Below are 27,543 nucleotides of genomic sequence, written 5' to 3'. Positions count from 1 at the left end.
TCAGGGACATGCAGACACATGCAGGGCAGTGCAGGGAGATGCAGGGACATGCAGGGCGGTGCAGGGAGATGCACGGAGATGCAGAGTGATGCAGACACATTCAGGGACATGCAGGGCGGTGCAGGGAGATGCACGGAGATGCAGAGTGATGCAGACACATGCAGGGAGATGCAGGGACATGCAGGGCGGTGCAGGGAGATGCAGAGTGATGCAGACACATGCAGGGAGATGCAGGGCGGTGCAGGGAGATGCAGAGTGATGCAGACACATGCAGGGAGATGCAAACACATGCAGGGCGGTGCAGGGAGATGCAGAGTGATGCAGACACATGCAGGGAGATGCAGACACATGCAGGGAGATGCAGACACATGCAGGGCCATCCAAGGCGAGAGGCAGGGCTGGCGCGCCCGCAGTGTCCCCTCCCCGCGGCCAGGGGGCGCTGCCGCGGGCGGCCGGCCCGGAAGGGCGCTCCCGCCGGGGCCGGGGGCGGCGGGAGTGGCGCGATGCGCGGGCGGCAGCGGGAGCAGCCCCGGGAGCAGCGGGAGCAGCAGCGGGGCCCGGCGCTGCCCGCCGCCGTCGGGGCGCTGTGCCGGGCCCTGCCGCCCAGCGCCCGGCCCGCCCCCGACACCCTGCGGCGCGCCAGGTTCGACCGGCCGCAGGCGGTGAGCGCCGGCCGCTCCGCCCGGAGACCCTGCGGGGCACAGGGCAGCGGGGACCAGCGGGACACCGAGTGCGGCTGGGCCCGGGGACAGGCTCTGCGTGGCAGCGCGACGGGCACGGAGCCTTGGGTTGGCCCTGACCCGGTTCGGTGCGGCCCCGGTTCGCTGTCCGCCCAGCTGACACGTGTTAGGGAGCTCGCAGCAAGCTGGCCGCTCTGGGCAGGGCTGTGCCTCGCTGTGCTTGTAGCTTGAGGGTTGGTGTTCCACCCTGGTCTGCGACACCTTCTCGGTGTCGCCGGGGGTTTGCTGCCCTTTGCCGTACCCAGCTTGGGTCTTGCTGCTTTGCCTCCGAGGCTTCCAGCTCGCACACAGGGTACCTCCCTTCCTCGGCTATTTTAAGGGTTTTACGAGTGTTGACTGAGATTCCAGCCATAAGAATCACTGTTTGAGTTTGTCAGCACGCTGTCCTTGTGCAGCCAAGGAACGATTCCCAGTTCCAGCTCATTGTGTGGTGCCTCTTGTTTGTGAGTTTGGCGCTGTCGTGGTCAGATCTTAGCGGTGTGTTCAGGTGCCTGTTTGGCTCCGGGTGAGCTGTGCCACATGTGCTTGTATCAGAGCAGATTTTGGAATGCTCCTCCACGCATGGGTCTCACAATAGAAGTGCTGGGTGTTGCTGTACAGCCAGCATTAGCCCTTTTCTTTCTGGGTGCTCCTTTCTGTAGATTCTGTGTTCATCAGGCAGGAACATAGACATACATGAGCAGGAACATTGACATACATGAGCCTGCCTGATCAGATGGTGTTGGCTGGATCAGCAGGTGTGCTGTTCCATGTGTGTGATGTTCAGATATGGGCTTAATTAAGACTAACTAATATGGCAGATGTTTTTTCCTGCTGATCTCCCCTTCTGTCCCTCTCTTTTGCAGAGCCTGGACTTCTGGAAGCTGCTGTATGTGCTTCTGAAGCAGATTCACGGGGACAGGTGGACAGAGTCTGATGCCATAGGTAACATCCTTCTGGCTGACAGCAGTTTCCACCTGTCCTGGGACTAGTTTTTTAGCACCTTTGGCTCCTTTCTCCCTGTTGTGAGTGCTCTCATTTGAACACCCATGCCACCAATGTACCAGGAGTCATCCTTACTGATGAGGGAATGTGCTGTGAGGCAGGTGTGCTACTCTTTGATGTGCTTTGTCCTGGAAACTGGGATGTTTCCACAGGCTCTTGCATCCCCGTGACATTTTATTGCAGGTAAATCTCTGCAATGATGTTATGCATTCTCAGTATCTGCAAAGAGAGAAGTAGATTTGGTTTTCCTTTGGTTCCTTCTTTTCCCATTCCCATTCATACCATGATTCTGTTGGTACTTTTCTATCCAGTCCTGTGTCAGAGCCAGGAATTGCAGTGTGAGGACTGTAAAGGCAGTGTTTTGGATTGAAGTTCTAGACAAAACAAGAAATGGACTGTGTGTGATTGTTTTAGGGGGACTGTGAATAATGTCTTTATGGACAGGCCCACTGCTCCAGAGAGGAGCTGAGTGCAGATTGGCTTCTCACAACAGCAGAAGACTCTTTACTTCATAAATGTACCTTATTCCATGTACAACACTGCTCCCCATCTTCTCTCTTGAAACATGTCTGTCTAGGGCCTTTTCATTGTATCAGAATTGTATTGTGATGAATCAAGGTCTCCTCATACCAACTCCACTTAACATTCACTTTTGCCCTTGAAAGCAAAACACCCTAAACAGCGCTGTGTAAGCCCCTGATTAGCTGCGAGCCTGGTGGCTCTGTAAATGGAATTAAGAAAGGTTCAGCATTGTGGAATGCAGAGCAAAACCACCAGCATAGTTTAGCTGGTAGCTCAGCAGGAAGTCCTGTTACTCGCCGGACTGCTATTTTTCATTTGGCTGTTTTTATTTTTCCACTCATCCACAGTCTGCTGTATATGGCAAGTCTATTTATTGACTGTCTCCCGCAGCATTGTGGATGTGGTCCTGCACATGTGCAGCCTTATTGGATCCTGGCTGCTCCCATACTGACTGCCTGTAGCATTTGGGGACAGAATTTCCAAGTGCATGTGGCAGGTTCCTGGCTCTGGAGACAGCAAACACAGCCTCCACTGGTATATTGTGAGGTAGCAATGTGTGGTTCTGCTGAGAACTGCTCAGCTGATTTCTGAAAAACCTTTTTAGTCACAACTTGGTGATTAAAGCTGAAATTCAGGCTGGAGAGCTGTACTGTTTTTCAAATGACACTAATTACTTTTGCTTGGCGAGTGAATGAGTTGTCTGCTCTGAACACAATCGATATTTTACTGCTTTTCTTCTCTGCCCCAGCTCTGGTCTCTTGTGTATTTAATGCAAATGAAATAAGCCTTTGGCATAGGCACTAAATAACTTTCTCAGGTTTGTGTAGGATCCTGTTACACAATGGAGAATTGAAACAGATTCCTCTAATCCAAGTCTAGTACCTTAGTCCACAGATCAAGCTTTGCTTTTCTTTGCTCTTTTTGTACAACCTCTTAATTACCTTGGTTAAAATAAAGAGAGCAGCAGTTACCAGATCCCACAGGAAGGCTGTGAAGACTCCTTTGGTGCAGGGGTTACTGTGTGCATAGAAACAGCTTTCTGGAAAAGAGAAGCCATTCTCCAGTGATCTTGTATCCTTTATTTTTCAAAAGGAAACACTGATCTTTGGCCAGTTCAGGGATCCCGCTGAAGCCTACCAGTCAGTGGTTATAAAATTCTGCAGCTGGCTCCTGGTTTCTTGTTCTGTGAGAATATTTTCTTCCCACAGTGAGAAGCACTGGTGTAAACTTACTGTGAAACCCAGCCCCTTAAACATGTCACAGCAGTGGGCCACTGGACGGTGGAGAGTCAGAGTAAGCTGTGTGAATACTCTGGGCATAACCTTGCTGATGAAATCATGATTAATGGTTTCATGCTGCTTGTTCTTCACAGAGGCTGATGAACTTGGTTAGCAACCTGACAGCCACGCCAGGTAGCAGTGCAATATGCATTTGGATAGTTGGAGGACACGTTTATTTTCTGGGATTGCTGTTCAGTTTTTACAGCATGGGAAAGAGGTCTGGAGCTGCAATAGATTTTTGTTTGTTTGACAAATGTAGCAGAAAATGTTTTTCTGAAGCAGTAGTTTCCCATAACACCACTACCTATGCAGGTGTCCCTTGTCTGGGTGCATGAAGTAATGTATCTGTGTCTGTGCTTGTACTTGGTTTGTGGTTCCTTTCCATTTTAGCCTGCCAGGCTAGTGCATAGCTCTTATTTGAATATCATCTTGTAAATCACTGAAAATATTTGTCAGGACTCACAGTGGAAGAGCACAGCTTGAGTATGGCTTTAAGTGAGCTGAACCCTGAGGTTCATCCCCAGCTTGGTCTTACTTGCTGAATATAGATTTATAGATAATATATCTGGAGAAGGGGATTAGTTGGAAGCCTTGTGAAGGCCTTTCTGAATAAATTTCCTAATCCTAATGCCATAAGAAGATGTCAGAGAGGTTTTTGGTGTATCTCTTCTATCTGAGAGATGTTTTTTCCTCTCTCTTGGTCGCACATGACGGAAGAATCCATCTTGGTCCTGGGTACTCACACAACCCTTGCTGCCATTTGTACTTTTGCCTTTAAACTTGAGCACTCTAGAGATGGGGAAAACTGAGGGACTTCTCTAAGGTCACAGGAGGGCTCCTTGAGCCCCAGTTCCAGATCCATGCCTTGACTGCTCACTCCCAGCTCCTGCCTGGTACACCAGCTGTACCCTCTCCTGTGAGGGCAGCATGTTGCAGAGGGAGACATGAAAGAGGGGAGATAAGGGACCAGAAGAACACTGAAATTCAGGTGGTGAAGTGCCTTGTGGATCTGGCCTGAGTGATATATCAGAGCAGGGGAATGGTGATAAAAGAAAATAAAAAACACCTGACCTGCTCTCCTTTCCTCCACTTTGATATGTGATTTTTTAAGGAGCTCCTTGAACTGCAGATGGCAGCATGTGATGCTTATTTGCTTTGAAAAAGGAGGAAAGCATGTACTGATCATCCTTCCTTTTGGAGCATTTCTGCCTTTACCTGTTGTGGCAGTTCCTTTCTTGACAAACGCACACAGAAAAGGAAAGGATGACATGAAAACCCAGCTCGTGTAAGAATGTTCACGAGTTATCAAAATCTGTAAAATCTCCATGCTCCTCTTGTGCTTGAGGGATTGGAGTGCACATCTACAGGAAGGTTTTTAGCAAGCCATAGGCATTTCTGCCACCCTGACATGGGGAGGGGAAGCTGCTTGTTTCATTCACAGGGCCTGTGGAAAGAGCAAATGGAGTGATTTAGGTCTTTTGCTTTGTAGGAATGCCTGAACTGCATGAAACTGTAGATTCCTCTAGCTCCACCCAGCTGTGACAGCTGTCAAAGGGAAAGAAAAGAGCAAATCTAGAAGGATGCTTTCATGGTGTGGGGGGATATTCCATCAGCCTCCAGCAGTTTACATCTCAGACTTTCCAATCAAGAGAGGATATGCTTGTGTTTCATATCTTTCCATGAACTGCTGTTCAGTAAATCCAGTTTCTCCTTGAGCCTGAGTGACTCTTAGGAGTCCACAGAGCCCCACAGTGAGCAATTTCAGAATTTTGCTGCGTGTGTGAAGAGCATCTCTTTTATCATGTTTTGACTCACATGCTTGCTAACTTTGTTGGCTCACAGTTCTTGTGCTGAGTGTTGTGCAAACAAATCATCCACTCTTCACCCATTGCACAGCACTCGGGGTTTTGAAGAGTTTTGTCATATCCATTCTTGCTCCTCTTCTTGGCCTACTTCATCGCTTCTTACAATGCAGCTGTTCTGTACTTGTGATTGTACTTGTCCTTTCTCTTCATTTCTTTCCAGATCTTCTGTAGCCTTAATGGGAGACAAGAAGTAGGGGTCACGGTGGGTGTTTGTGTTCTGTTCAGTGTCCTTGCTAGGTTTCTCACACTGAGTTTGCCTTTGGATGCCTGTCAGAATCAATTGTGATACTGTCATTAAAAACTTCATCATCTGAGATTGTGTTCCTGAGCCCACGGAGCAGTTTCAGGTCCAGTCTTATGTTAAAAGTCAGTAAAGTTAGGAACATTTCTTTCTTTGTGCACATAATTTTCCATTTTTTCTAAAAATACTTTTATCTGGCTTTTTAAAGCTTGAGCTCAAGGTTCTGCAGTCCTTCATGATCTGCCTGCATTCTTTACTACTAATATCACATCAGCACCAAGTTTTCTGTCACTGTCACGTTGTCTGAGTGTCATTTTGAGTTGTTTGAGCAGCAGCTGTTCAGCACAGAGCCCTCATGTGAAACCACTATTTGTTCCTGCCCTCTGGTTCTTGTCTGCTGGGTACTTGTCACTGATCCAAGGCTTTTCCTCTCCCTCCACTGCAGTGCCTTGGTTTCTTTGTGCAAACTGAATCCCAGTGGGAAGTCTAAATGTCTTGCATTGGTTGAATCTTCCTTGATCACTTGCTTCTTCTTGCCATCAGAGAACTCCAGAAACTTTCTGAGCAGGTCTTCCTTTTACAACTGTTGGTTCTTAGCCAGTATGAGTTGTTTTCACTGTCCCCCTAATTATGTTCTTTATTCTGTTTTTGACTTAGTACAGAGCCAAGGTTTATTGGGCAGAACCTTTTCTAATAATAACTTTCTCTATGTTTCCTCAGTATTTTACAGCCCTGCAGTGCCTGTCTTGTAGCTGTCAGGTAACATTTGCTGGTGTGAAGGAATATGGATCAGAGCATTCCTGATAATTGAACAGCCTGTGTGCTGTGCTGCATTATCTCTGCTCTCTGGCGCTCAGAGATTTGCAGCAGGCTGTGAAACTCCTATCTCTAAATTCCAGTTTAGTTCAGGAGTGGAGTGGTTCAGAGTGTTTACTAATTCATAGCATGCTTAGTGACTCATAAAAAATGAATAGGTGAATTGGAGCCCAGTTGTAGTGGGGGTAGCCTTTGTTGCCTTTGTTAATTTCCAAGAGGCCATTACCGGTCTTGATCCCAACTTGGAATTTCTTCTTTTCCCTGAGCAGAAGTTCCTGCAATCAGAATGGGGCAGTATAAAGAAGGCTTTTATCCTTTCCCTCCTGTCCTTCACCAGTTGTTGATTGTTGCATATAGATAAAACCTTATAAAATAAAAGCCTTATAAAACAGGGTTTAAACCTTACTATTCTGGCTAAACGAACCTGTTTAGTTCCCATGAAAAAAAGAATTACAAAAATAAAAATCAGTTTACATAACAATCTATTCTTACGAGAGAAGAGTTTGCACCTACAAAAATAAGAAGTCCATTCTGTGAGTCCATGAAGAAAACATATAAACTATCTGGAAAGCAAAATAATTGATCAACATGTACATTAGCCATTACCAACCAATCAACTGAGATTCAGTAATTTGCTAACCTATTAAATTCGAGCAGAGTACCTTCTAATACCATATAAAAGTAAGTTATGTACAATAAAGATTCAGCCATTCTACACAGAAACCCAAACCCAAGCATCTTATCCGTCTCATTTGTGTCTCCAACTCAAGGCTACGACGACACTTGATAAAGACTAAGTCCCCAGTGTCTTCCTGAGGCTGGGTTGAAAGTGCTGCCCTCCGAGGAGTGAATGTGGAGCTGAGTGGGTGAATGCCCTGCTGCAGGCTGTTTCTCAGTTGTTTTGCTCTTGCAGGTGCCCAGGTCAGGTTTGTGAAGTGGGCGCTGTGGTACCACGGCTACGGGCGGCCCCAGCTCCAGCGGCTCCCGGCCGACGGCTCCGCGGGCAGCCGGGAGCTGCTGCTGGCCTTCTCCTGGCTGCTGCACAGCCCTGGCCTCCTGGAGCAGCTCCTGGCTCGGAACAGAGTGCAGACTGGGGACGAGACCTCTGTGTGCACGGTGAGCATGCTGTGTCCTTCTACCCCACCCTGTCCACGAGTCATCTGTGACAGCAGCTGTGTCACCACCAGTGTGTGGTGGCTGCTGTCCTGGTGCCTTGGCAGGTAAGTGACTTCAGCTTCAAAAAAGGCCAGCGTCCATTTTCTTTCCCTTCTCTAAACTTTCTGTGTGCAAAGCTTAGGGGTTCTTTCTCTTTTTCAAACTCCCACCCCTGCCTGAATTCCCCAATTTCTGTTTCCAGTATGGGTGAGACCGCTGTGGAGGTAAGTGAATCTCTTCAGTCTCTCTGCTTCTGTGTCTTGTGCTCCCAGACTGAGCTGTGAGTGGTTCTGCAGGGCAGGCAAACAGGTTAGTAATGAGTGCTGGGTGCATTGCCACTGTTTGGTACAGCGGGTAAGGCAAATAATACTTTTTGCAAACAACAAGGTCTCAAATGGCAGCTCCTGCCCTTGAGGTAACTAATGACCTTTGAGAACACACTGGAGTGTGTTGTTTTTTTCTGGTAATAAAAGCTGTTAGTACATAGAAAGTGTGTTCTGAAGTAACCACCATCTAGTCAGACACTAATTACTGCTCAGTCTGCCTCAAAATGACAGGCTCACAGAATTTCAGAATTTCTTATTTTTTTGGCAAAGGACTTTGTAGGTTAGAAGCCCTACCTGCTGGTTATCTTGTGGTGTCTAAGGTCTCTGGTTTTCTTGAACCCATATATGTTTTTCCCCTGGTTTTGTAGAGCCTTTTTAGGGGGCAGCAAAGCAGGAAAATTTGGAAAGCTGCAATATAAAAACAGTGTCTTCAGAAGGAAAACACTTGTACAAATGGAAAACAGTTCAAGGGAAAGAATCCTTTTTGTAACAACATTACAAGAAGTATTTTGAGGAAAGGGACCACTCTTGCTGCACTACAATTATTTGCTGTGCAGAAGAGGGAGCACAAGAGGCTGAGCTGTGAGTGGCAGTGCCATCTACTTATGTGAAGGATGCCTTGAGATTTCAGAAAATACACACTGCTGGACAACGTTTTAATTCCAACTTCTCTTTTACCTTTTTCTTGTTTTTCATCTGCAGTAGCAGGGTTTTAAAAAATTTTTTTTGTTAAAATTTTCCTTAATTTCTGTTACAAAAGAGTGACAAGTGAAATGTGACATGAATTCAGGGAGTGGGGCAGCACCCGTGTTATTTTCTCTGAAGGCTTAAAGTTTTGCGTTTCCCAAAAAGGGATGGAAGAACTATGATAATACAATGTTATCTCTTATGGTCACACATACTGGTGTGTCTTTCACTGCAATTCTCACCTGCTGTACTCGTGTTTCTCAAAAAGCAGGGAATGCATATTAAATGTTTTTACTCATAACTGTCCAAAACAGTGTTTGGAAAGGCTTAAGGGTCTGATTTTTTTTGTATGTAAAGCTCATTGTATTAATGGAAACATTTCTTGTATGGTGTTCATCCAGCAGTTTTCATGCTCCAATAAAAAAATATATTTACAAGGGGAAAAAAAGAATATAGTTACAGCATAACTGGTGGGTTTTGTGATTCTCCATCACAAGGAAGTTAAAACAAATGGAATTTTGAGGGAGAGGTCTTACTTTTTACTTGATCAACTAGGCATTGCAAAGCAAATAAATTCAGCCTTTAGGTGCCAGCCAAATGAAGATCTAGGAATGCACTGGCAAGGATGCAAGGAGGCAGTGGTGGCTGAGGAGGAGATGGGTGGGTCACACACCACATTTTGGTCAGTGAATCAGCTCCTTGTAAACCACTCATTGTAAAACCTGTTGTTTCTATGTTTCATAAAAATGTTAAGCTTTATTGTTGTTAGATATTGTTGTTTGCTGGCTGTTGTTATTTTGTGAGATAACCATGTGGCAAAGCCTGCTCATCAGCCACTGTTCAGCCATAAAACCCCAAAATCACAGTAAGAGAGGGGGAGGTTGTCACTTTGCTACCTGACATCTTGTAAGTTAACTCACCAGACGTGTAATCTCTGCAGTCTTAACTCTGTTTTATTTCAGTAAGGTGAAGGAAAAAGGTAAAAGAAGAGGAAAAAATCTTCACTCGGGAAGGGTCTGTCTCAGAAAATAGGAGAAAGAGAAGGGATGCTCTTTAAAACAATTGAAATTAAATTCTCAGTTGAGAACTTGAAAAATCTTCCACTGAATGGAACCTTTAATGACTACAAACAATTTTCCTGAAGTGAAAATGTTGCAAAAAAAAAAATCCATGAAATTCATTTGGTTCTGTGCATGGCTGAGATCTCTGCCAAAATGAGCAAAGTGTGAAAGCCAGTACTTGCTGGAAAAGTACATCTGTTGGTCTACCAGTGAGAATAAATTTGGAGAGAATCCTTACCCTTTGTCTTCATTTAAAAGGAAAGGAGTCTCAATAACTGTAGGCATAGTTCCTCTAGTTCAAACTGATATTCATGTGGTTTGCTTTTAAAATTTTGTCTGAATCCACAAAGATGAACAGGGTCTGTTGTGTGAGAAGAGAGAATGGAGCTAATCCCTAATTTAAGTGTACAATCATGTTCTGCCTGTTCTTTCAGCCCAAGTTTAAAACAAAGCCTGCTGAATTGCTGATAATGTGCCAAATACCCAATATATCAACGGCCAATTAATTGAAATAATTTCATTTCAGGCTACCACACTCTGGCCTTTTTTTTTTTCTTTGCAGTTCCTTAGCAACACCATTTTCTTTCCCTGTAAATGGAACACTTCCATCAGCTCTACTCTAAAAGTTTTTTAGAGGTACAAAGGTATTCATGACACATGATGGACAAGGAGCTCAAGCTCTGCGTGGAATTCTTAATCTTTTGAACCCGAGCTGGGAAAAGCTTCCACAAGCTGACTTTTGCATGTGCTGACATTTTCAGAACCAAAAGTTAAGTGATTCCTGAAATGATAAACTCAGAGATGATGGAAGGTGGTAAGAGGTAGTGCTAATGTAGTCAGAACTCACTGTGAGGTAGCTGTGGTAAGGACAGGCGTGGTTGGTGGCCTGGGGTGGATCTGAGGGTTGGCTGCTTTTGTGTGTTAGGTAAGAGATTCCTTCAGGGCACCTCCAGCTCGTGTTTTTTGGCAGGGCAGAGCTGCAGTGTCTCCTGAGCCCGGATCCCGGTGCCTGTGGCAGGTCCTTCCCTGGCCGTGCTCTCTTCTAGCATGTGAAGTTTATAAACTGGGAGGGGAAACAGTTAAAGGAGCAAACTGTGTTGCTGTGTGTGCGGTTTCACCCCCAGATTGTGGTGACCCCAAAAGATGGAAAAGTCTCTCCTCCAACCCGTGCCTTCAAAGAAAGACTCAGGAGTCTTCTGTTGTCTGTTCTCAAGGTTGTTTATTGTTGGTTATCTAAAAGATTCTTCTCCTGAGCTGCTGTGGCCTGTTCAGCAGCTCAGACAAAGGCACACTGCCCTCCCAGGGGCTGCTGCCATCTTTTATATCACACATTACGTGTTACATGTTTATACCTTTCCCCCAATACCTACTATCTATATTGAATGGTGACTTTCTACTCTAAACCAATCTGTGAGTGCCAGCATCACCAAAGACATGGAGGCTAGGAAGGAGAAAGAAGGAGGACAGGGCACACCCAAATCCCTCCATCTTAGAACCCCTGACCCCCATGTACAAAACTTGGACCCCTGCGTACAAGGCTTAAAACCTCCCTGTACAGCACTCAGAAATCCTTCCTTTCACTTTGTGACTACTTCTACTACAATATCTAAACTTTTGTGACTTCTTGTTCTTCCTGCAAAGTTGGTAATTTGTTCCATGGGTCAGATTCAAAGCCACAGGGGTCTCTGGCTGCATGCCAGGGTCTCAGATGCTTTTGACCTGGGTCTGGAACGTCCGAGAATGTCTGTGGGACATTCTGAGTTCCGACAGCTGTGCAGGAGAAGAGGAGGGGATCCATAATCCATGATAAACTGGGGTCCATAATCCATGATAAACTTTAGAGCTGGGCTGCAGCAGTTCAGGTTCTCTGAATTTACTGTGCTCATCTGTCAGCAGGTTGGTGACTCCAGAGGCGGTAAGTGAAAGTTCAAACCTTGCATGGGCCAGCTCTTTAGAAGAAGTAATCACTGACTCTGTCAGATCTATAAAGATTTAAGGACAATCTGAATGGGAAGCTCCCATCCATGCACTGAAGTGTCTGCTTGGGAATTCTCGCCTGTTAATTGCATTAAAGCACTGGGCCAGTAATTGATGGGGACATGGTTTTCAAAGGCTTTTGACACCCCTAGTGGATTTGCATCTCAGATATGCACTGCTGTGATGTCTCAACGTCTTCTGTTGCTTTGGTGATCATGTACTGGCAGATTATTCTCAAGTGCCATTTATTGATTCCTGTTCACACAGAGCAAATCCAAGTGTACAAGACACAGCTGAAAACCTGTAGCTGGGAGGCACACCTGGGGAGTTCTCATTCTCTCTCTCTCTCTATAAACTTGTCTTTTTAGCACATTCAATATTTGAGTATTTTACATTTACCTTGCATTTTAGATTTCAGTGATACCGTCCCAGCTTTCTCCAAATCTGTGGTGGTTTGGGCAGGTCATGGCAGTACTTTGTGAGCACATATTTTTCCTGTTTCCAGGGAGGAATACTGCCTGTGCTTCTTTTATTTCTACAGCTGAAATTAATCTGTGTGCCCTGTAATTTGATTATGTGTGGAGGCTGTTGAGCTTTTTAAATGAGTGTAGTGATGTTATATCCCTCATGATCATCAGGAGATGTTGTACAAACACTGGTTCTTGTTTCCACTAATTCCCCCTGTCTGCTTCTGGCCCCCTGAGTGAAATTGGATGCCCCTCCCCTTTTGTGAATTTGTAGTAATCAACAAATAGAACTATTATGTCTCTTGTGCTTGGAATTCATGCATGTGTCTCTAGCATGCCAAAGTGAACTCAGTTTAATTACTTCTGGTGGGCAAAAATGAAGATAAACATGCCTTCTGACCCTTAGGTTTGCAATTTCATTAATCTTTCGTTTGTCATGGTCTAGTTTGGCTTACTGGCTATTTCCAGTATAGTGTAAGGCTTGTGCTTGGTCTAATCTTGTTGAAATGCCTTTCTTTTACAGAAAACTTGACAGTCACTGCTGTTCCATAAACCATGTTATTAGAGGAAAGTGTTAAAGTAGCAGCCAAGCTTGATGTTCCCCCTAGTAGAAAACCAGGAAACCTTGGGCACTAGTTTCAGTGCAAAGTAGTTTTCTGCATTTTTTCCGTGTCTTCATCAATTCCGGTGAGGATAGAGGAGGGAATTTTATTAACCTTATTGATTCTGACTCAGAGGCATAATTACTTTCCAGATCTTTATGGGCTATATTAGTCTGTCAGCTTTCATTTTTTGGTTTTCCTCCCTTATTCCCTCAGCTTGCACTTCTATTCTCTTTGTCCTCCTGTCTTCCTAGTAACTCTCACCATTTATGTTTTTGCCCTTTTTCTGCTATTACTGTTGCTGGATTCAGTAGCTGCTAAGGAACACTCTTTTTTTAAAAGCCATCCGTGAAACCTGAGCAGAGGGCGCAGGATCCCTGAGGTTTCTCCTGCAGAATTTTCCTCACCTCAGCGTGGCTGACAAGTCTGTTGTAGCATACTTTGAACTTGTCATGGTACCTTCTACCAACATTTGTCTTTGCTTGACGCAGTGAATGCACAATTAAGAAATGTTGGTGTTTTTTTTTTTTCTAGACAGCATGTCAAAGTAAAACGCTGTAAAAGACAAGCCTGAGCTGATCAGAAAGGCTTATAATTTATTGAATCTGCTGTGTCTCTGGTAATGTCTGAGTTGCAGAATTTCTTGAACTTGACATTACAGCTGATGTGTTCTGGATGGGGTTCAGCAAACAGGCCCTTGAGCTGTGTGAGGAGAAAATGATGCAGACTGGTGTGCTAGTAGGAAGGTTTACCATGGTCACACCGGTACTTTGCTGAAGTTCACAGGGAGCTCCTTCCTTGGCTGTTGGGGAAACGAGGGATTTTGAGGTGTTTCAGTGCCTCTCCTGCCCTCCAGTGCCAGGGAGCAGCCAGTGCCTTTGGAATGTTCTGATATCTTTGCAGCCTTTGGAGGTGAATGAGAACATCTGGTTTTGGTGTCCCACTGTAAGCAACCTGGGTCTAAGGTGGAGAGGATCTTTTGAAATAAAGCACTTTTCCTTCAGGAACGTGTGGAGAGGGGCATGGCAGGCTCTTCCCCACAGCAGAGCTCTGTCTCCTCTCTCCTGGAGGCCAGGTGCTGTTCCCCTGTGTTCCTCTAGCTCCAGGTGTGCTGTTGCTGCGAGGAGCTGCATATTTCTGTCTCCCCTCTTGCCACAGCTGAGCCAATGGCCATGGGCAAGAGGAATTGCAGCTGTAGGCAGGGGAAAAAAAGCAGTGCAAGGCATTATCTGTGTATTGCATTTCATGAGTCTTGCAGAACGCTCTCCCAGTTAAGGTCTACCCTGTCACGTGTTGGTCTTAGGATGTTTAGTTTCCATGTTCTGTCTGAATATACAATGCAGTGAGCTTAGGGATTTTAACATTCTTTTAAAACCTTGTAGCTCCAAAGATTAGGCAGCGCTGCCGAGCTCTTTGTAAGGCATCGTGCTTTTGCTGTATTGCAGAGCTCTTAAACAGCCTCCCAAATGAGTGGGGAGGGAGGGGATAAAGGACTGATGTGCTCTAGTGCCTCAGGCCCGTGGCTACTGCCAGGGAGGCTTGTTTGAACAAGGCAGGCATGGGTAAGAGCTCTGTTCACATTTTCTGTCTTCCCTCAGCACCTTCTCTTTTTCACTCTTTGCCAAGAGTAAGCTCTTGGGAGTGCTGTTGTGAGTAGTAATTCTTACAAGAGGCATAGAAATTTAAAAGCTAAAAGGCCTTGAGGAAACACAGGACTTCACTTTTTTTATTTTAATTGCTGAATGCGATATGAGCGTAACTTCGATGTTGTGAGCACTTATGTTTGTGAAAAACACACTCTTTTATGCAAATATCTGGAGATTTAATTGGTATGTGGACCATGTGGGATGGGTTCTTACACCATCTATCTTTCACTGCATAAATCTAGTCTGGGTCCTGCCTTGTCTATGAGGAAATCCATTTAGTGTTGTTTATGGTGCTATTATTGAAAATAGTGCTGTCCCTTTTGCATTCATCTGTTCAGATTGTTCCTTTTCACATTTTCCCCCCTGCAGATAGATATATGGCTGTATTAATTAAGAAGGCATGTCTGATACTGTTATTTCTGGCTATGGTGTTTAATTAGAGAAAAAAAAACCCAACAAAAAGCTCTGTTCTGTTTAAAGATGTGTAATTACAGAAGTTAACATATGTTATGTCACATCAAAACCAATGTCTGAATTATGAGCGGTTCGGAACGAGCGCTCAGTAAAAGCTGCAGAAGCACTTTACTGGCTTGATTTATGTGACTGCCTTGCCTTTCCTGAGCCCTGCAGTGAGGATCTAAATGTGCTATTACCCACCTTTGTGATACCAGGCCGTGGGCGAAGAGTAGTTAAGATCTGAGTGGTAACTGAGGAAATATTTTCTGTCCAGACCCGGAGTCAGCCCAGTGCAGGTGAGCAGTGGGCTGGGACTGTGCACTGGAGGCTTCAGCTGGCAGTTGCTTTGTGTTGCTCTGCTCAAGGATTAGTGTCAGGGAGGTGATCTAGTGCATCTATCCATGGGTTAAACATCTTATCCGCGTTCCAGCAGGCTTGTTTCTCCATGGGTAGTGTGAGCAGCAGATTGTTTGCTGGTTGTGCGGATGTGGAGGCAGAGAGCTGCTGCTTGGAGGGATTTGGAAGATGCCTGGGAAAAGCCAGAGCTCGGTGGGGATGAGCTGGGCTCTGTCCTGGGCCGACAGGTGGCAGCTCACAGTCAGAAAAGAGCATCTCTGGGGGAGCCAGCCCTGCCATTGCCGTGTTTCACAGCAGTGCAGGCAGCACGGCCTTTTCTCTTCCACTGCCTGCATGGGGCACAGTGAATTTATTAAGGTAAGGATTTATAAGCCTTAAAGATTCCTATATCAGTAGGAATAGTGTAGAAAGTCTAGATGAATTTGCACAGCAGAGTGTTTCCTCTGCAGCCCTGCTAATGGCATATCACTGGATCTGCAAGGACTTTCGCATTAAATCAGGTTTTGGAGTTTTAGTAAATTAAAATGTATGAGCAGACCAAAATCTACTCCATACCAAGTCACTAAAATCCTCAAATAGAGCAAGTAGTGGAAAAAATGCTCCCTTCTCATATGTCTGTAAACACACTGGTGCCTGTGTTGTTCTTTGATGAAGTATTTATATGATGAAGTACTTGTTTAATTTATTAATCTCCATCCACTGTTGGTACACCTGCTCTCTGATTTCTGATAGTGTGGGATTGCTTTGTATTTCAAACCAAAAAGAACAGCTTCATTTCTGCTGTTGAAGTTGAAACTTCTTAATCTTTAATTTTTCTCTAAGCATGTTGCATGCAAGGTGTTTCCTGAGACTATGGAATGTGGCTGAAAATTGATAAAGCACCATGTCTATTTCACACCCTCCTTTCTCCCACCCCTTATTCTTTTTCTCTGAGTACTTTCATATCTGATGGCTTTTTTCAGTTCACTGTATTTCATGACTCTGACTTGTCTGCTCAGAGCAATTCTGCCAGGAGGACTTTGGCAGTGCTGGGGGTGTTTTAATGCGCTTGCTGCATTGTCTAACCACGAGCCTGTTCATACTTTCTGGGAATGACCTGACAACTTTTTTTTTTAATAATTTGACTTGAAATAGCTTGGGATGGAATGTTTAGGGCAAAACTTGTGTGTTAAAGACTGAATTCTAGACTGCCTTGCAAAAATTGTTAAATATATGCTTTTGGGACATAAACCAGGTTTAGGTCTGACTAAGGCAGAGGTGTCTTTGTGAGCCTGGGGTAGGTTTTGCAGTTTGTGAGCTACCTAAACTGGGATGGTGATGGGTGGTGTCTTGGAAGGTGTATTTGTTCTGGGGCTTAGCTGTTTATTTCTCCTAGATCTTTTACCACAGGAGAGCTGGTTCTGCTGAAGTGTGGGCAGGGTGATGGTTCAGAAACTGGCTTGGAGGGAGCTCGTGTAAATATATGCTTGTCACTTTGATCAGGCTTGTGCTTGCTTTTCTTAGTCTTGCCAATGAGTGGATACTGGAAACTTCTAACAGCAGTACTTGGAGCTTTTAGGACACAGAGCTCCTTTGGGGTGAGTTATGGTGGGAGTGAAATGAGGAGCTTCATTCTATCTCCTAATTAATCAATTTTCCCAAGTTACACTGCTCAGGGGTGCTCTGGCAGATCCACATCACCCAGTTTGACCAGACCAGCTCAGGTATCACCAGTGATGGGGAAAAAACCTCAACATGGTGATGAGGGCATTGATATTTGCTCATGTGACTTTTGAACTGCAAGGCTGTGGCACCGATTCCTCGAGCTGATCCAAGCACATCCCTTCTCTGAAATGGAATCAGAGAGAAGCATTAATTGCAGCAAACAGTTTGCAAGCCAAATGCTTCTGTGGTAAGTGGCTGTGGAATGATCTCTTCCAGAAGCGGCGTGGAGCATTCCAAGTGTGGGAAGGCCATTGGGGTCTCTGGGTGGTTGTCTTGGCTGCTCTCTTTAGTCCAGTGAACTGGACTAAAAAAATATGCACTTCTGTATCTCCGAGTGAATGTAGGTGTGTACCTGGACTGCTGCATAGATTAGATACATTCACAGTGATACTCGAAGCAAAGCCTGTAGCTTGGGCTGGTGTTTTAGTGATTTTTCACCCCCTGAGAGAGCAGTAAATAGTCTTAGATTGTAAAGATGGGACTGGAAATTGAGGTCACGGTATAAATGCAAGACCTTTTTTTTTTTTACCTTGTTTACTTTGTGCTGGGCTAAGTATTTCATAGCAAAAGTAAATTTTTTGTGCAGTTTGTGAAATAAATAATGGAGAGATCCTGTTAAAAATGCATTGGCTGGCTTCCTTATTTTAATATTAATAAGGCAGGTTGCTACAATAAAATTAGCTCTGCATGGTGTTTGTCACTGTACTGCCAAAGCAATCAAGTCTAATGCCATTCCTTCCTGAAATAAATCCCCAGGAGAGCAGTATTTGTGCTGTTCTGAAACCTCTAACCAGGGAAGTTGGAGGAGGACTGTAAATTATGGACACTGCAGATTTTAATCTGGGATTCCCATGTCTGCTTTGGCCTTGTTGCTCTCTAGCTGCTTGTGTGAGGTGTTTTAATGTTGTTTACACGTGGGTTTTCTCTGCTGCTGTGACTAATACCCAACTGCTTGGCTTACCATGCTGATGGACAGCTTGATCATCATATCTGCATGGTGTCCTGGTCCTGAAACCATCCTGTCTGGGGCAAAACAGCCTGGGCTGTGGAGGTGCTTGGCTTGGACTGCAGTGTCCTGGGACACAGTGCCTTGGTTTAGGAGCCTGGAGACGAAGGAGCACAGGAAGAAGAGGGACGTTGGAGTTGGCACAAACTCTTTTTTCTTTTTTTTTTTTTTCCTTGTTAAAGCTGGATCTGTGCCTTTAAAGTAGAAGCCCTTTACCAGCCCTGCACCTCTGTGATTTATAGCATGTGTTTATCTGAGCCACAGAGCAAAAGGGAACAGACCTGTAATACTGATACAGTTTGGTATGTGACCAGAACAGCATTTTTGTGCTTATAAATAATAGGAACACTCCTTGTAATAGAGGCCCTGTCAGCTGAAGATATTTAGGTTAAAACAAGTGTTAGGGGGTTATTTGATCCTGGTTATAGACACACTTCTGTTGAAATCTGCATTTAAGGCAAGATTAAATCTCTTCATTTTACAGTTTGCATTGTTAGTTTAGGATCCAAATTGGAACTACATCCAGGCTTTGCCTGCCAACTGGATCTTTTGAAGATTTTCCTGAACGTGGAAATCTGTGAAGCAGGGAAGCACATATGCTTAAATGCCATCAAGGTCTGTGGGTCCAAATATCTGCCTAAGTGTTTTCTTGCAAACAGTCATGTTTCAAGTAGGCTTTTAAAATTTCTACTTAAAAGAAATGTCTTGAGAGTCTAAGAACTGGGAGACACTTCCTTTCAGAATGGCAAACATCCATTCTGAATAACCAGGTCTTTGCAGTTCTGTGTTATTCCTACTTCTTATGACGTGTTGTGGTAAAAATGTTTGGGATGATGGGTTGTGTTTATTGTGTCTAATTCCTATAGGCTGCACAAAATGGAAGGCTTTACTTTAAATGGTATTGCTGGCATCAGAAGTAAAACCACCCATGTGTTCTTCCCCTTTTAATTTGCAATCTGCAGGAGTCTCAGCTGAAAACGGAGTGATCTCTCTGTACATGTGAATGATCTCTTTGTGCAAGGGGCTGGGGGAGGTGGAATTCCCCGTGTTCCTGGGAAAGAGATTCAACAAAAATGTGCTGCAGGAATTTCATGCAGAAGATGAAGGTGTTGGCTGTTGTTGAGTTTTCATCTGCAGCTGAGGGAAAGTGGGACAAGATGAACAAGTGGAAACTCTGCTTCTCTGTTCTTCCTTCCAAATTACTCTAGAAAAAGGCAAAACAAGCAAGACAGATGATACAACTGTAGCTGGGAGTTCCTCTGTGGAGTCCTGGTCTCTGCCAGCTGCAGGATTTTTTTCTTTTCCTCAATCCTGCCAGACAGGAAATGATGGATGAAGAAAAGAAAATAGCTGGGCAAGCACAGGCCCACGATTTTGTCCCTATTTAAGTTATTGATTTACAAAACGGGGTCTCAGGAAGACACTGCAGGAGCTAAATCTGTTTTTTTATGTTCTTTGACATACTAGAATGTCGTCAAAATACAATTTTTCCCATCTGGGTAAAGAACATGCTTGCTGTCTCAGGAACACTGTGTCTTCCTGGGTATGGAAGATGAAAGATGGGAGGGGGAACAGCTCATCCCATCACAGCTGAGAAGCTGATATTTATTCCACACTTCTCTACTTGTTTAGGCTGTTCCTAGTCCTGTATTCTAATTTCTCTGTGCTGCTGGAATTGACTTCATTTTAGGGCGATTTTCTTCTTCTTTGGCCTGTATATCTTGTATGTTCACTACTGAATGACTTGGAAATCCTGAAACTAATTAAAACCAGTCTGGTATCCTTTCCTGCATTCAGTGTGAAGATGATCTGCCCAAGAGCCAGGAAGGCACAAGTGAAGCAGGACCTGAAGACAGAGTGGATGTTCGATACCTGCAGTGGTTGAACGGGAGGCTGAGGTTGCAGTGGTGCAGTTTGCACGCTCAGCACCAAGAGCAATGCAAACTTCTGCACAAGGTAAACGATTCTTCTAACTCACTATGGCATAGTTTATTATTTAAAAGCCTTGTCAGCTAGAGCTAAATGTACAAATTATTCTTGTTTGCTAGTTCTGCATTTTATGTAGGTAAGAGTGAATCACTCTGAATACGAGCATCTCTGTCTTTCCCCAGTGTGGCAGAACCATGAGAAAATGTAGTATGTTCAGTGTTTGTAAGGCTCTAATTGTATAAAAAGTCTCTTTTGCTGGTTGGCACATTAGTCACTTCTGCAACCAAAGGCTGCTGCTGTTTTTCTCAGAAAATGGTAGAAACAAGACAGAGCATTCTGGCTCCCCAGACAAGAAGTAGTGATGCAGAACTATTAAGTTCACTGGAAATGTGGATTCAAAATGGTAAGCATAAATATTGAAAGTAATGGCAAAATAAAATGCAAAATCTCTCTCCAAAGTACTAGGGGACATCTCAGCAGAACCCAGAATTTACCTGCTTTTAAATCAGGAATCACTAATGGTCCCTACACTGCTGAGATTCCAGTTCTCTTCCCATTTCTGAGTGTTTAGATGCCTGTCTAATCACAGTATCTGGGAGCATTACATCTCTTTAGGATGGAACCAGCCTTCAGTCCCAAAGTTGACAGTGGTGGTGACTCCAGAAACAAATTAAAAAATACAGTTCTTAAGATAGTCGTAAAAGTTATTATGCATTGCTTTCCCTAGGTCCCCTTTCTCCATTTATATCTCTTTAAATAACTTAAATGGAGCCAGCTATTACTGTACTCAAAACCTTCACAGAAAACCTTTTTTTTTGAGACTAAAAACGGTTTGGGGAAATTTCTTCCCAAAGTACACATCAAAAAGTTGTCAGAACCATCTTCACCTTTGAATGAAGATGCTTTCTTTTAATCCTGTGTCTGACAGAGCAGTGCTAAAAACTATAATGAGGTTACATTTTGTTCTTTCCATGAACTGATTGCTAGGGCAGATGTCTGATGGACAACCCTAGTGCTGTGTGTGCAGCATCCAGAATAACCTTTTGCTTCTCACTGACCACTGCTGATGTGCTTCCCTGGTCTGGGAACAAAGGTGGCAATTCCCTCTAAGTGCCCGTGCAGTCCTTGGCTTTTTGCACTGTGATCACAGACCGTGGTGGGGTTGGGAGAGGTGAATCTCACACGAAGTGATTGGCATCTCCTCCCCCTGATAAACTGCCTCTATTTAAGGTATGCTGGTTTTTCTAGCAGGTGAGGCAAATGCCTCCATAACTCATCATCAGCGCTCTGATTTATGTGAGACTTGACAGTAACAAATCATTAGGCAGCTCCAGTGCCTCAGCTTGCAGTTAATGAGGCCGAGGAAGAATTAAGAGCAGGTCAGAGCTGGGGCTCGAGTACAAACAGAGACATTCTCAGCGGTCCAGATGAGGCTCTGAGGTCATGAAGAGATGTGCTGATGGGGCAACATGCTAAAAACTTGGTGGCAGGGGAGATGAGAGATGATGACCCTCCTGTGGAAATTGTACTTTGGAATAAACTTGGACTTTTTCCCCCCCGTTTTTGGCTATCTAAGGCAAAATGTGTGCTACATTAGGACAGTGAGACAGCTACAAGAGACGGGTTAGTTATGCTGCAGGTCTCTGGACCATGATTTCCAGAATCTGGAGGAATAAGCAGGAGGGAGAGAGAGTTGTGTCTCTGTTCATCCAGTTTCCCAAAGCTGTCATTGCTGCCTTCTCCAGCAGACACTGCTGGGTGAAGCTGAAGGCAGCAGTGGTGCTGGCTGTGATTGTCACAGTCAGGGCTGCCACCATGGGGGTGCACAAAGGAGGATGGAACTGAGCCCAGCTCCTCCACATGTGAACCCACACAGGTGTTATGTGTGCAGCTGTGGGAGCTCTGTTCAGAGCTGTAATAAAGTGCAGTGCTCTGATTTATATTTTAGTTTGAATTTAAAACAGGAGAATGGAAAGGTAAATGTGACTTTGGAAGGACATCATTACAGTGCCACATTAATGTTAGCATTTAGGGTAACACAAAATATAACATGGTTGCACAGTTTAACAGCTGTATAAACAATAATTGATATTTCCTGACTCTTTCTGGAGAAATTGCTTTTACTTCTGCATTAATTTCAAAACTTTTAAACTATTCTGTCTGTTAGAAGACTGAACTGACCCAGTATGACCTCTATATGAGCTTCTGCTTTCCTCTAATAAACCACAAACACAGTATGCAAAAGGCTAATGAGTGTTATGTTTTTTAATTATGCTGGCAGATTTACAGAGGGCTTTCTCTACAAAATGATAATTACGGCTTTTACTCTCTCTGTTTAATAACGTACCAGGTTATGTGTCTCAGCTGTGGAACAATCTTATTTACTGCTCATCAGGAGCTATAATTTTTGTCAGCCGGTGGCGACACTTCTGCAGATTTCATTCTGTGACTCACACGGGCTCTAAAATGCCATTTTCTCTATTTGGGCCTTCCTGAGAAGAACACAACCCAGTTGGAAAAAATGTTCTTATTCAGAAGATGACTGCTCTTCCTTCCACTCTGCATTTTTAGTGTGAATATTGCTGTGTCCTCTGTCTACTCCATCCTGCCTGCAGCCACCTGAGGTTGATGGGCTGAAGTTCTGCAGTCCCCAAGAGAGGGAAGCCTCCCTGGAGCTACAGCTGGTCCTGTGCTGGGAATTGCTTGTTAGGTAGCCTGCCTGGCTGTTCCTCTTTGCTGGCTGCTCTCAGGAGCTGCTGTTCAGTGACTTCAGCTCCCAGAAGGCATGTTGAAGCTCACAGAAGCACACATGTCCTGCTGTAGGTGGAAGACTTCCTGAGGGAAATCTTAACCTCTCTGTTTCTGAGGAGGTTTGCAGCCTGAGGCAATGAGCTGTTGAATAACATTTTAATGGCTTCTCAACACGGACAGGTTGGCTCGCTTTGAAAGTATAATGTAGTAATACCATTCTAATTCCCTCGAAACTCTCAGTGGTACATATTTACCTGGTGTGCCTTCAGATACATGGGAACGTGGAGAATAAATTACTGTGTTAAGGCACGTTCTCTTGGTTCCATCTGTTCTCTTTCTTCCTTCTGTCAAATGCCAGAAGAATCTGGCTGCCTGGGTTTTGATCCCTCTTGAATTCATAGGAGAGAGCAGTTGTTTTTATTTTGTCTTTGACTTACCATTTTGCCTTAAAAAATGTGAATAAGAAGCCTTGCATGGTTTCAGCAAAATAGGAAAGAACCTGTATGGTTTAAAACTTTCATTTTTGGGGGGCTCTGTTAAATACACTGTGCCACAATTGGCATGTTATAAAAAACAGAGGAACAGGTGATTTTCTGCAAAACTGATGGATGTCCTGGGGGTATTTTCCATCCTGAAGTAGTGGAGGGTTAGATCAGGCTCAGAGATTTTTTTTTTTAAGGAGGTGGATATCTTATTATTGGCTGTGCATATGGGTTAGTAAGAATAAAATGATGTTAACTTGAATTGTCAGTGATAGAAAAAGAATTTAACATAACTGATAATTCATTAGATCATGGTAAAGCAACAAAAATGGTTCCAATATGCTTGGAAGCTAAGAGCAAGAGTTGCATTGTGAGTAAGAATGCAGAGCAGCACTGGGAATTAACCCCTACAAATGGAGTGGTTTCTTGTGCCCCTCTAGGATGTTAACAATACAAAATAATTTATCTGTTAACAATGTAAAATAAGGTGTAGTGCAGTGGATTGGATGGGTTGCATCTGTGTATCTGAAGTAGAAAGAGTAAAGGGACAAGGACGAAGTCTTGATCTCTGAATAATAGAGGGCAGGGACTGGTGCTGGGTAATTACCTCATTGTCAGTAATTTATGAGTGAGCTAAACTGCAATTGTTAGATGCATCTGTATCTTGACATGAAAAATCTACCACATTGCTCTGGGAATGCTACCTTCTTTATTTATATATGTTTTGTCTATTTGGTTTGAAAATCTTCGCTTTTTCCCCTAAGGTGAATTTGCCATTAGATCTCAGAAGCACATCCTTTAATGCAGTAGAATTTTTCCCTCTCATGCAAATGTGTGTGAACCGTGAGTGAGCCCCCTTTTCATCTTCTCTAGGTGAATTAGGCACCCTGCAGGGAGAGCAGCTTGAATGAGCTCAAGGGCATTTAGGAGTTGGTGCTGGAAAGTCCCCAGAAGTGGTGCTGAGTGTGGGGGGCTGTGCTCTCTTGCAAAGGTTAGTGTGAGGTTAAATCAGAGCTGCCTCCACCTCGGGGCATTCCAGTGCCAAGGAGCAACAGCTGGGCATGTTCTGCCTCTCACCCTCTCACCTGCTACTTCTACTTTGGTGCTCTGTCCCTCTTTAAGCCTTGTTTATCTTCTGTTAGCCATCAGTAAGAGACAGCAAAAATACAAGTGCTGGATCATTTCAGTATCCATCCGGTGTGGTCTCAGGGGACAGCACATTATTCCTCTGTTGTTACAATACAGCTGTATTTGGTTTGGGCTTTACCCAGGGATGCTGCTGCCACCTGCCTTGGAGAAGGGGCTGAAATTCCCTGCTGGGGCTGGGGACCCAAAGGTTTGGCAGCCGGAGTTACGCAAGAATGCAGCAGGGAGAGAGGAGTGGCAGTGGAAAGGAAGAACACTGTGTGGGGAGGTGCTCTTTTATTTTTAAACTCGCATAGCTCTGCACATGTGACAGATGGTTGTCACCAGCAGTGAGTTTTGGGAAAGGAACGCTAAAATATTCTGAAGTTTCATGGAAGGGTTGATAATTACCCAGTGCCTGTCAACTTTAAAATAGTTGTCAATACCCAAGTGTGTGATAAAGTTCGTATTAGAATAAAGGAAGAAAAGCAGGAAACATTCTCTGTCTTCTGGCAGAAATATTAATGAAATATGAGTGATTGTCTGACAAATGTGCAGTGCTATCTTGTTTGGCAGCTGCAGTTATTACAGTTACAAAGGGATCAGCTCTGAATAGGAGGAATTGCTTTTTATTGTTCCCTTGACTAACTTGGGAAGCTTCTTCATCAAGTAATTGATGATACTATCACCAGTGCAGCTGGGACAAGGTCTTGGTAAGCAAAAGCCAGCAGTATAGAGCAGCAAAAGAGAACCTTACTGTAACTAGGTAGCATTTTCTACTTCAAAGAAAGAAATAAAAATTATTCTGAGAGTATACTTTAGCTCAGGTAAGACTGCTGCTCTCTGTGTGAATGGTTTCTCCTTTCATGCCATGCACCCAGCCATGTGTGCTGTAAGGAAAAAGACTTCAAGACAGGATGAAGAGAGAAACCTTCAGTTTTCCTGTGGCAGCAGCAGTGGTTGCAGTTCCTGCATGTGGTTCTGGCAGTGCTGCCAGATGGACCATTTTGAGAGGTGGTTGTGGTGCCTGTTCCTCCTTTCCATTCTGGCTGTTGTGTTGGTGGTAGCGCTCACATTGTCCATGTCCACAGGAAAGGCTTTGTGAGTGCTGGTCCCATCACCCTGCCAACCCAGGCAGCTGTTGGGTGGTAGTTAATGATCTTAATGATCTGCTCCTTGCACTGACAAAGATATTTTAAATCAATCTGTTCTAGATCCATTTATTCACAAGTGGCTCCCACATGGACCAGAACCTCGGACATTTCTCTGTCACAGAAACAGATCTCATTAGACAGCCAGAGAACTACAAGCAGGTAATGCTTCTCCTGTAATTCTTGGATGCTCGGTATGCTTTACACAAACATTGTGAAGACTGCATTCCTTATAACATTTTTTAACTTAGTTTTCAGAAGAAATAAGGGCTTATATATTGAATTTTCAGTTTCTTCACTTATTTGTATTCACCAAATTTGGTTTGACAGAGCATAAGCCCAAAGGTAGCAGGGTAAGTTTTATAAAACCTGATAGACAAGAAGTGGGAAGAGACCTGACTGAAAGTGCCACTGGAGACAAGGCTTGTAGAATAATACCCTCCAGATAAGTTGGCTGACTTGCTGTTGTATCCTGCAGTAACCACATCTGGGCCAGTCAGGCACAGTGTCTGCCTGTGGCCCTGCCTGAGCAAGACAGAACCTCTTAGGAATACATCATTTTTCAGAGTGTACTGTTTTACCCTGAAGGATAAATTCCTACTGCTCTCAATTACTCAGTTATCATAGGTGTTTCAGTTCATTATCTGAAGTAGTTTAATTCACTTCTTTTAATGCAGTATAATACATTTGTTTTAAAAAAAATCACTTTGTAAAAGTTCATTCAGTGTGAAACTGAAACAAGATGGAAATTTCAAGCTCATCCCTAACAAAATCAATATTTGGCATATTTCTGCAGTCTGTCCAGAGCTGTTTGCTCAAAGAAGATATCCTTTCTGCTGTTTGCTTAAGAATGAAAGTGGCCTTTGTAAATATTCTGCACAAAGAAATTCAGGAAAGTAGATATGAAGGTGGGAGGATAGTTTTACGTTCAAAGCCCCTAAAGTAAAGTGCACGTTAATCTTTCATTGCTGAATATTTCTTGGATGAACAGTTCAAATCCAGCCTCTTGGTGAGATTCATCTGTTTAGACTATTTTCCTGGAAAACTACTGTTTCTCTGGAGCAAATGGCCTTAAGTCAGCTTGGGATTTCTTTTTCACTTGTGCTTCACAGTGCCCTTCCTGTGGTTGGCTCAGCAGCTCAGAACACACAGCAGCACCTTGCTCTGAAGTCTGTGCTCTTCCAGATCTTAGCACATGCCTGTAAAGGTCTGCCAGGCTGGTGTTAGAAGCTTCCAGGCTCTGCAGAAGGACTTTGCAATGACCTTTTTCCCCAAAGCCTTACCCTGAGCGTGTCACTGATCTGTTGCAGTCAAGCTTAATGGTACTCTTGGTATTTGGTTTTGACTGCTTTGGTAATGAATCAGTCCAGGGGTTTGTCCTTGCATTCTGCTCCCTTTCCCGCATGCCTGCTCCAGATGTTCTGTTCAGGGGAGGCTCAGGATAAAATGGAAGGAGTTTTTCTGTGTTGTAAGCATTGTGGTTAGGTAGAGTGCTGTAGTCAAGAAGGTTTAGTGGGCAGCTGTGTTGTTGAATTAAAATGAACGAAGTCTTCATTCCACCTTTCCCAGGCTTAAACAGCAAATAGGTGAAACAAAACCAGGGTGATCACTGACAGGCAGGGTGACAGAAGATGTTTTCTTTAAATAAACTACAAGTGGCCACAGTCTGTCTCCAGTTTCTGGGCTCTGACAGGTGCAGTCTCAAACAGGCTTCAGCTCCAGTGCATGTGTATTGGAAATTCCTTTCTTACGTTGCTTATTGCTTGGACTGATCCAAAATTGGAATTTTTTGTCATTATAATCAGCTGTGAAATTCTTAAACCTCTCAAACTTATTCAAGAAAGGTGTTCTAAGCTGCTCCCTTGAGCCTGATTTTAAAATAAACAGGAGAAATTGCAAGAAGTCATCACAACACTTGAGTATAGATGGTTTTGAGAGCTTTACAATTGTTATGGTCACCATTTGAACGTTCTTTGTAGATTTTTGTCTCCCCTTACCCTTGTTTCCCAAAAGCAGCTTCTGGAGGTCATATGCTCAGTATGTGTGAAGAGCCTGACACAGCAAGGTGGTATGGGCTTGAAAAGGCATTGTTGTTTTGAGTGTCACTTTTCCAGATGGATCTAATACTCCATATGCAAAGTGATGCTGCTTTCGTTGGAAAATGTAATAAAATGCCTCTAATTTTCAAATATCTTGCTAAGATTAAGTAAATT

General features: G+C 44.1%; 1 protein-coding gene across 3 annotated transcripts in view; it reads left to right on the top strand.

Moving 5' to 3' along the window:
- The first annotated feature begins 466 nt into the window (after positions 1-466).
- The window catches only part of TEDC1 (tubulin epsilon and delta complex 1), a 67,958-nt gene continuing 40,881 nt past the window's right edge, over positions 467-27,543 (top strand). Inside the window, exons 1-5 of one of the 3 annotated variants that reach the window (XM_038144371.1) lie at positions 467-662; positions 1,586-1,664; positions 7,362-7,564; positions 19,690-19,848; positions 25,394-25,492. In XM_038144371.1, coding sequence (XP_038000299.1) covers positions 504-662; positions 1,586-1,664; positions 7,362-7,564; positions 19,690-19,848; positions 25,394-25,492 — 699 coding nt within the window. In that variant the 5' untranslated portion in view covers positions 467-503. The remainder of the gene's footprint in view (positions 663-1,585; positions 1,665-7,361; positions 7,565-19,689; positions 19,849-25,393; positions 25,493-27,543) is intronic. The other 2 variants (XM_038144372.1, XM_038144373.1) reach the window with 2 other exon arrangements.

Source organism: Motacilla alba, chromosome 8 (assembly GCF_015832195.1).
Source record: "Motacilla alba alba isolate MOTALB_02 chromosome 8, Motacilla_alba_V1.0_pri, whole genome shotgun sequence".
Classification (NCBI taxonomy): Eukaryota; Metazoa; Chordata; class Aves; order Passeriformes; family Motacillidae; genus Motacilla; species Motacilla alba.
Note: the sequence above shows the minus strand (reverse complement) of the source record. Positions and strands in the feature narration are given on the sequence as shown.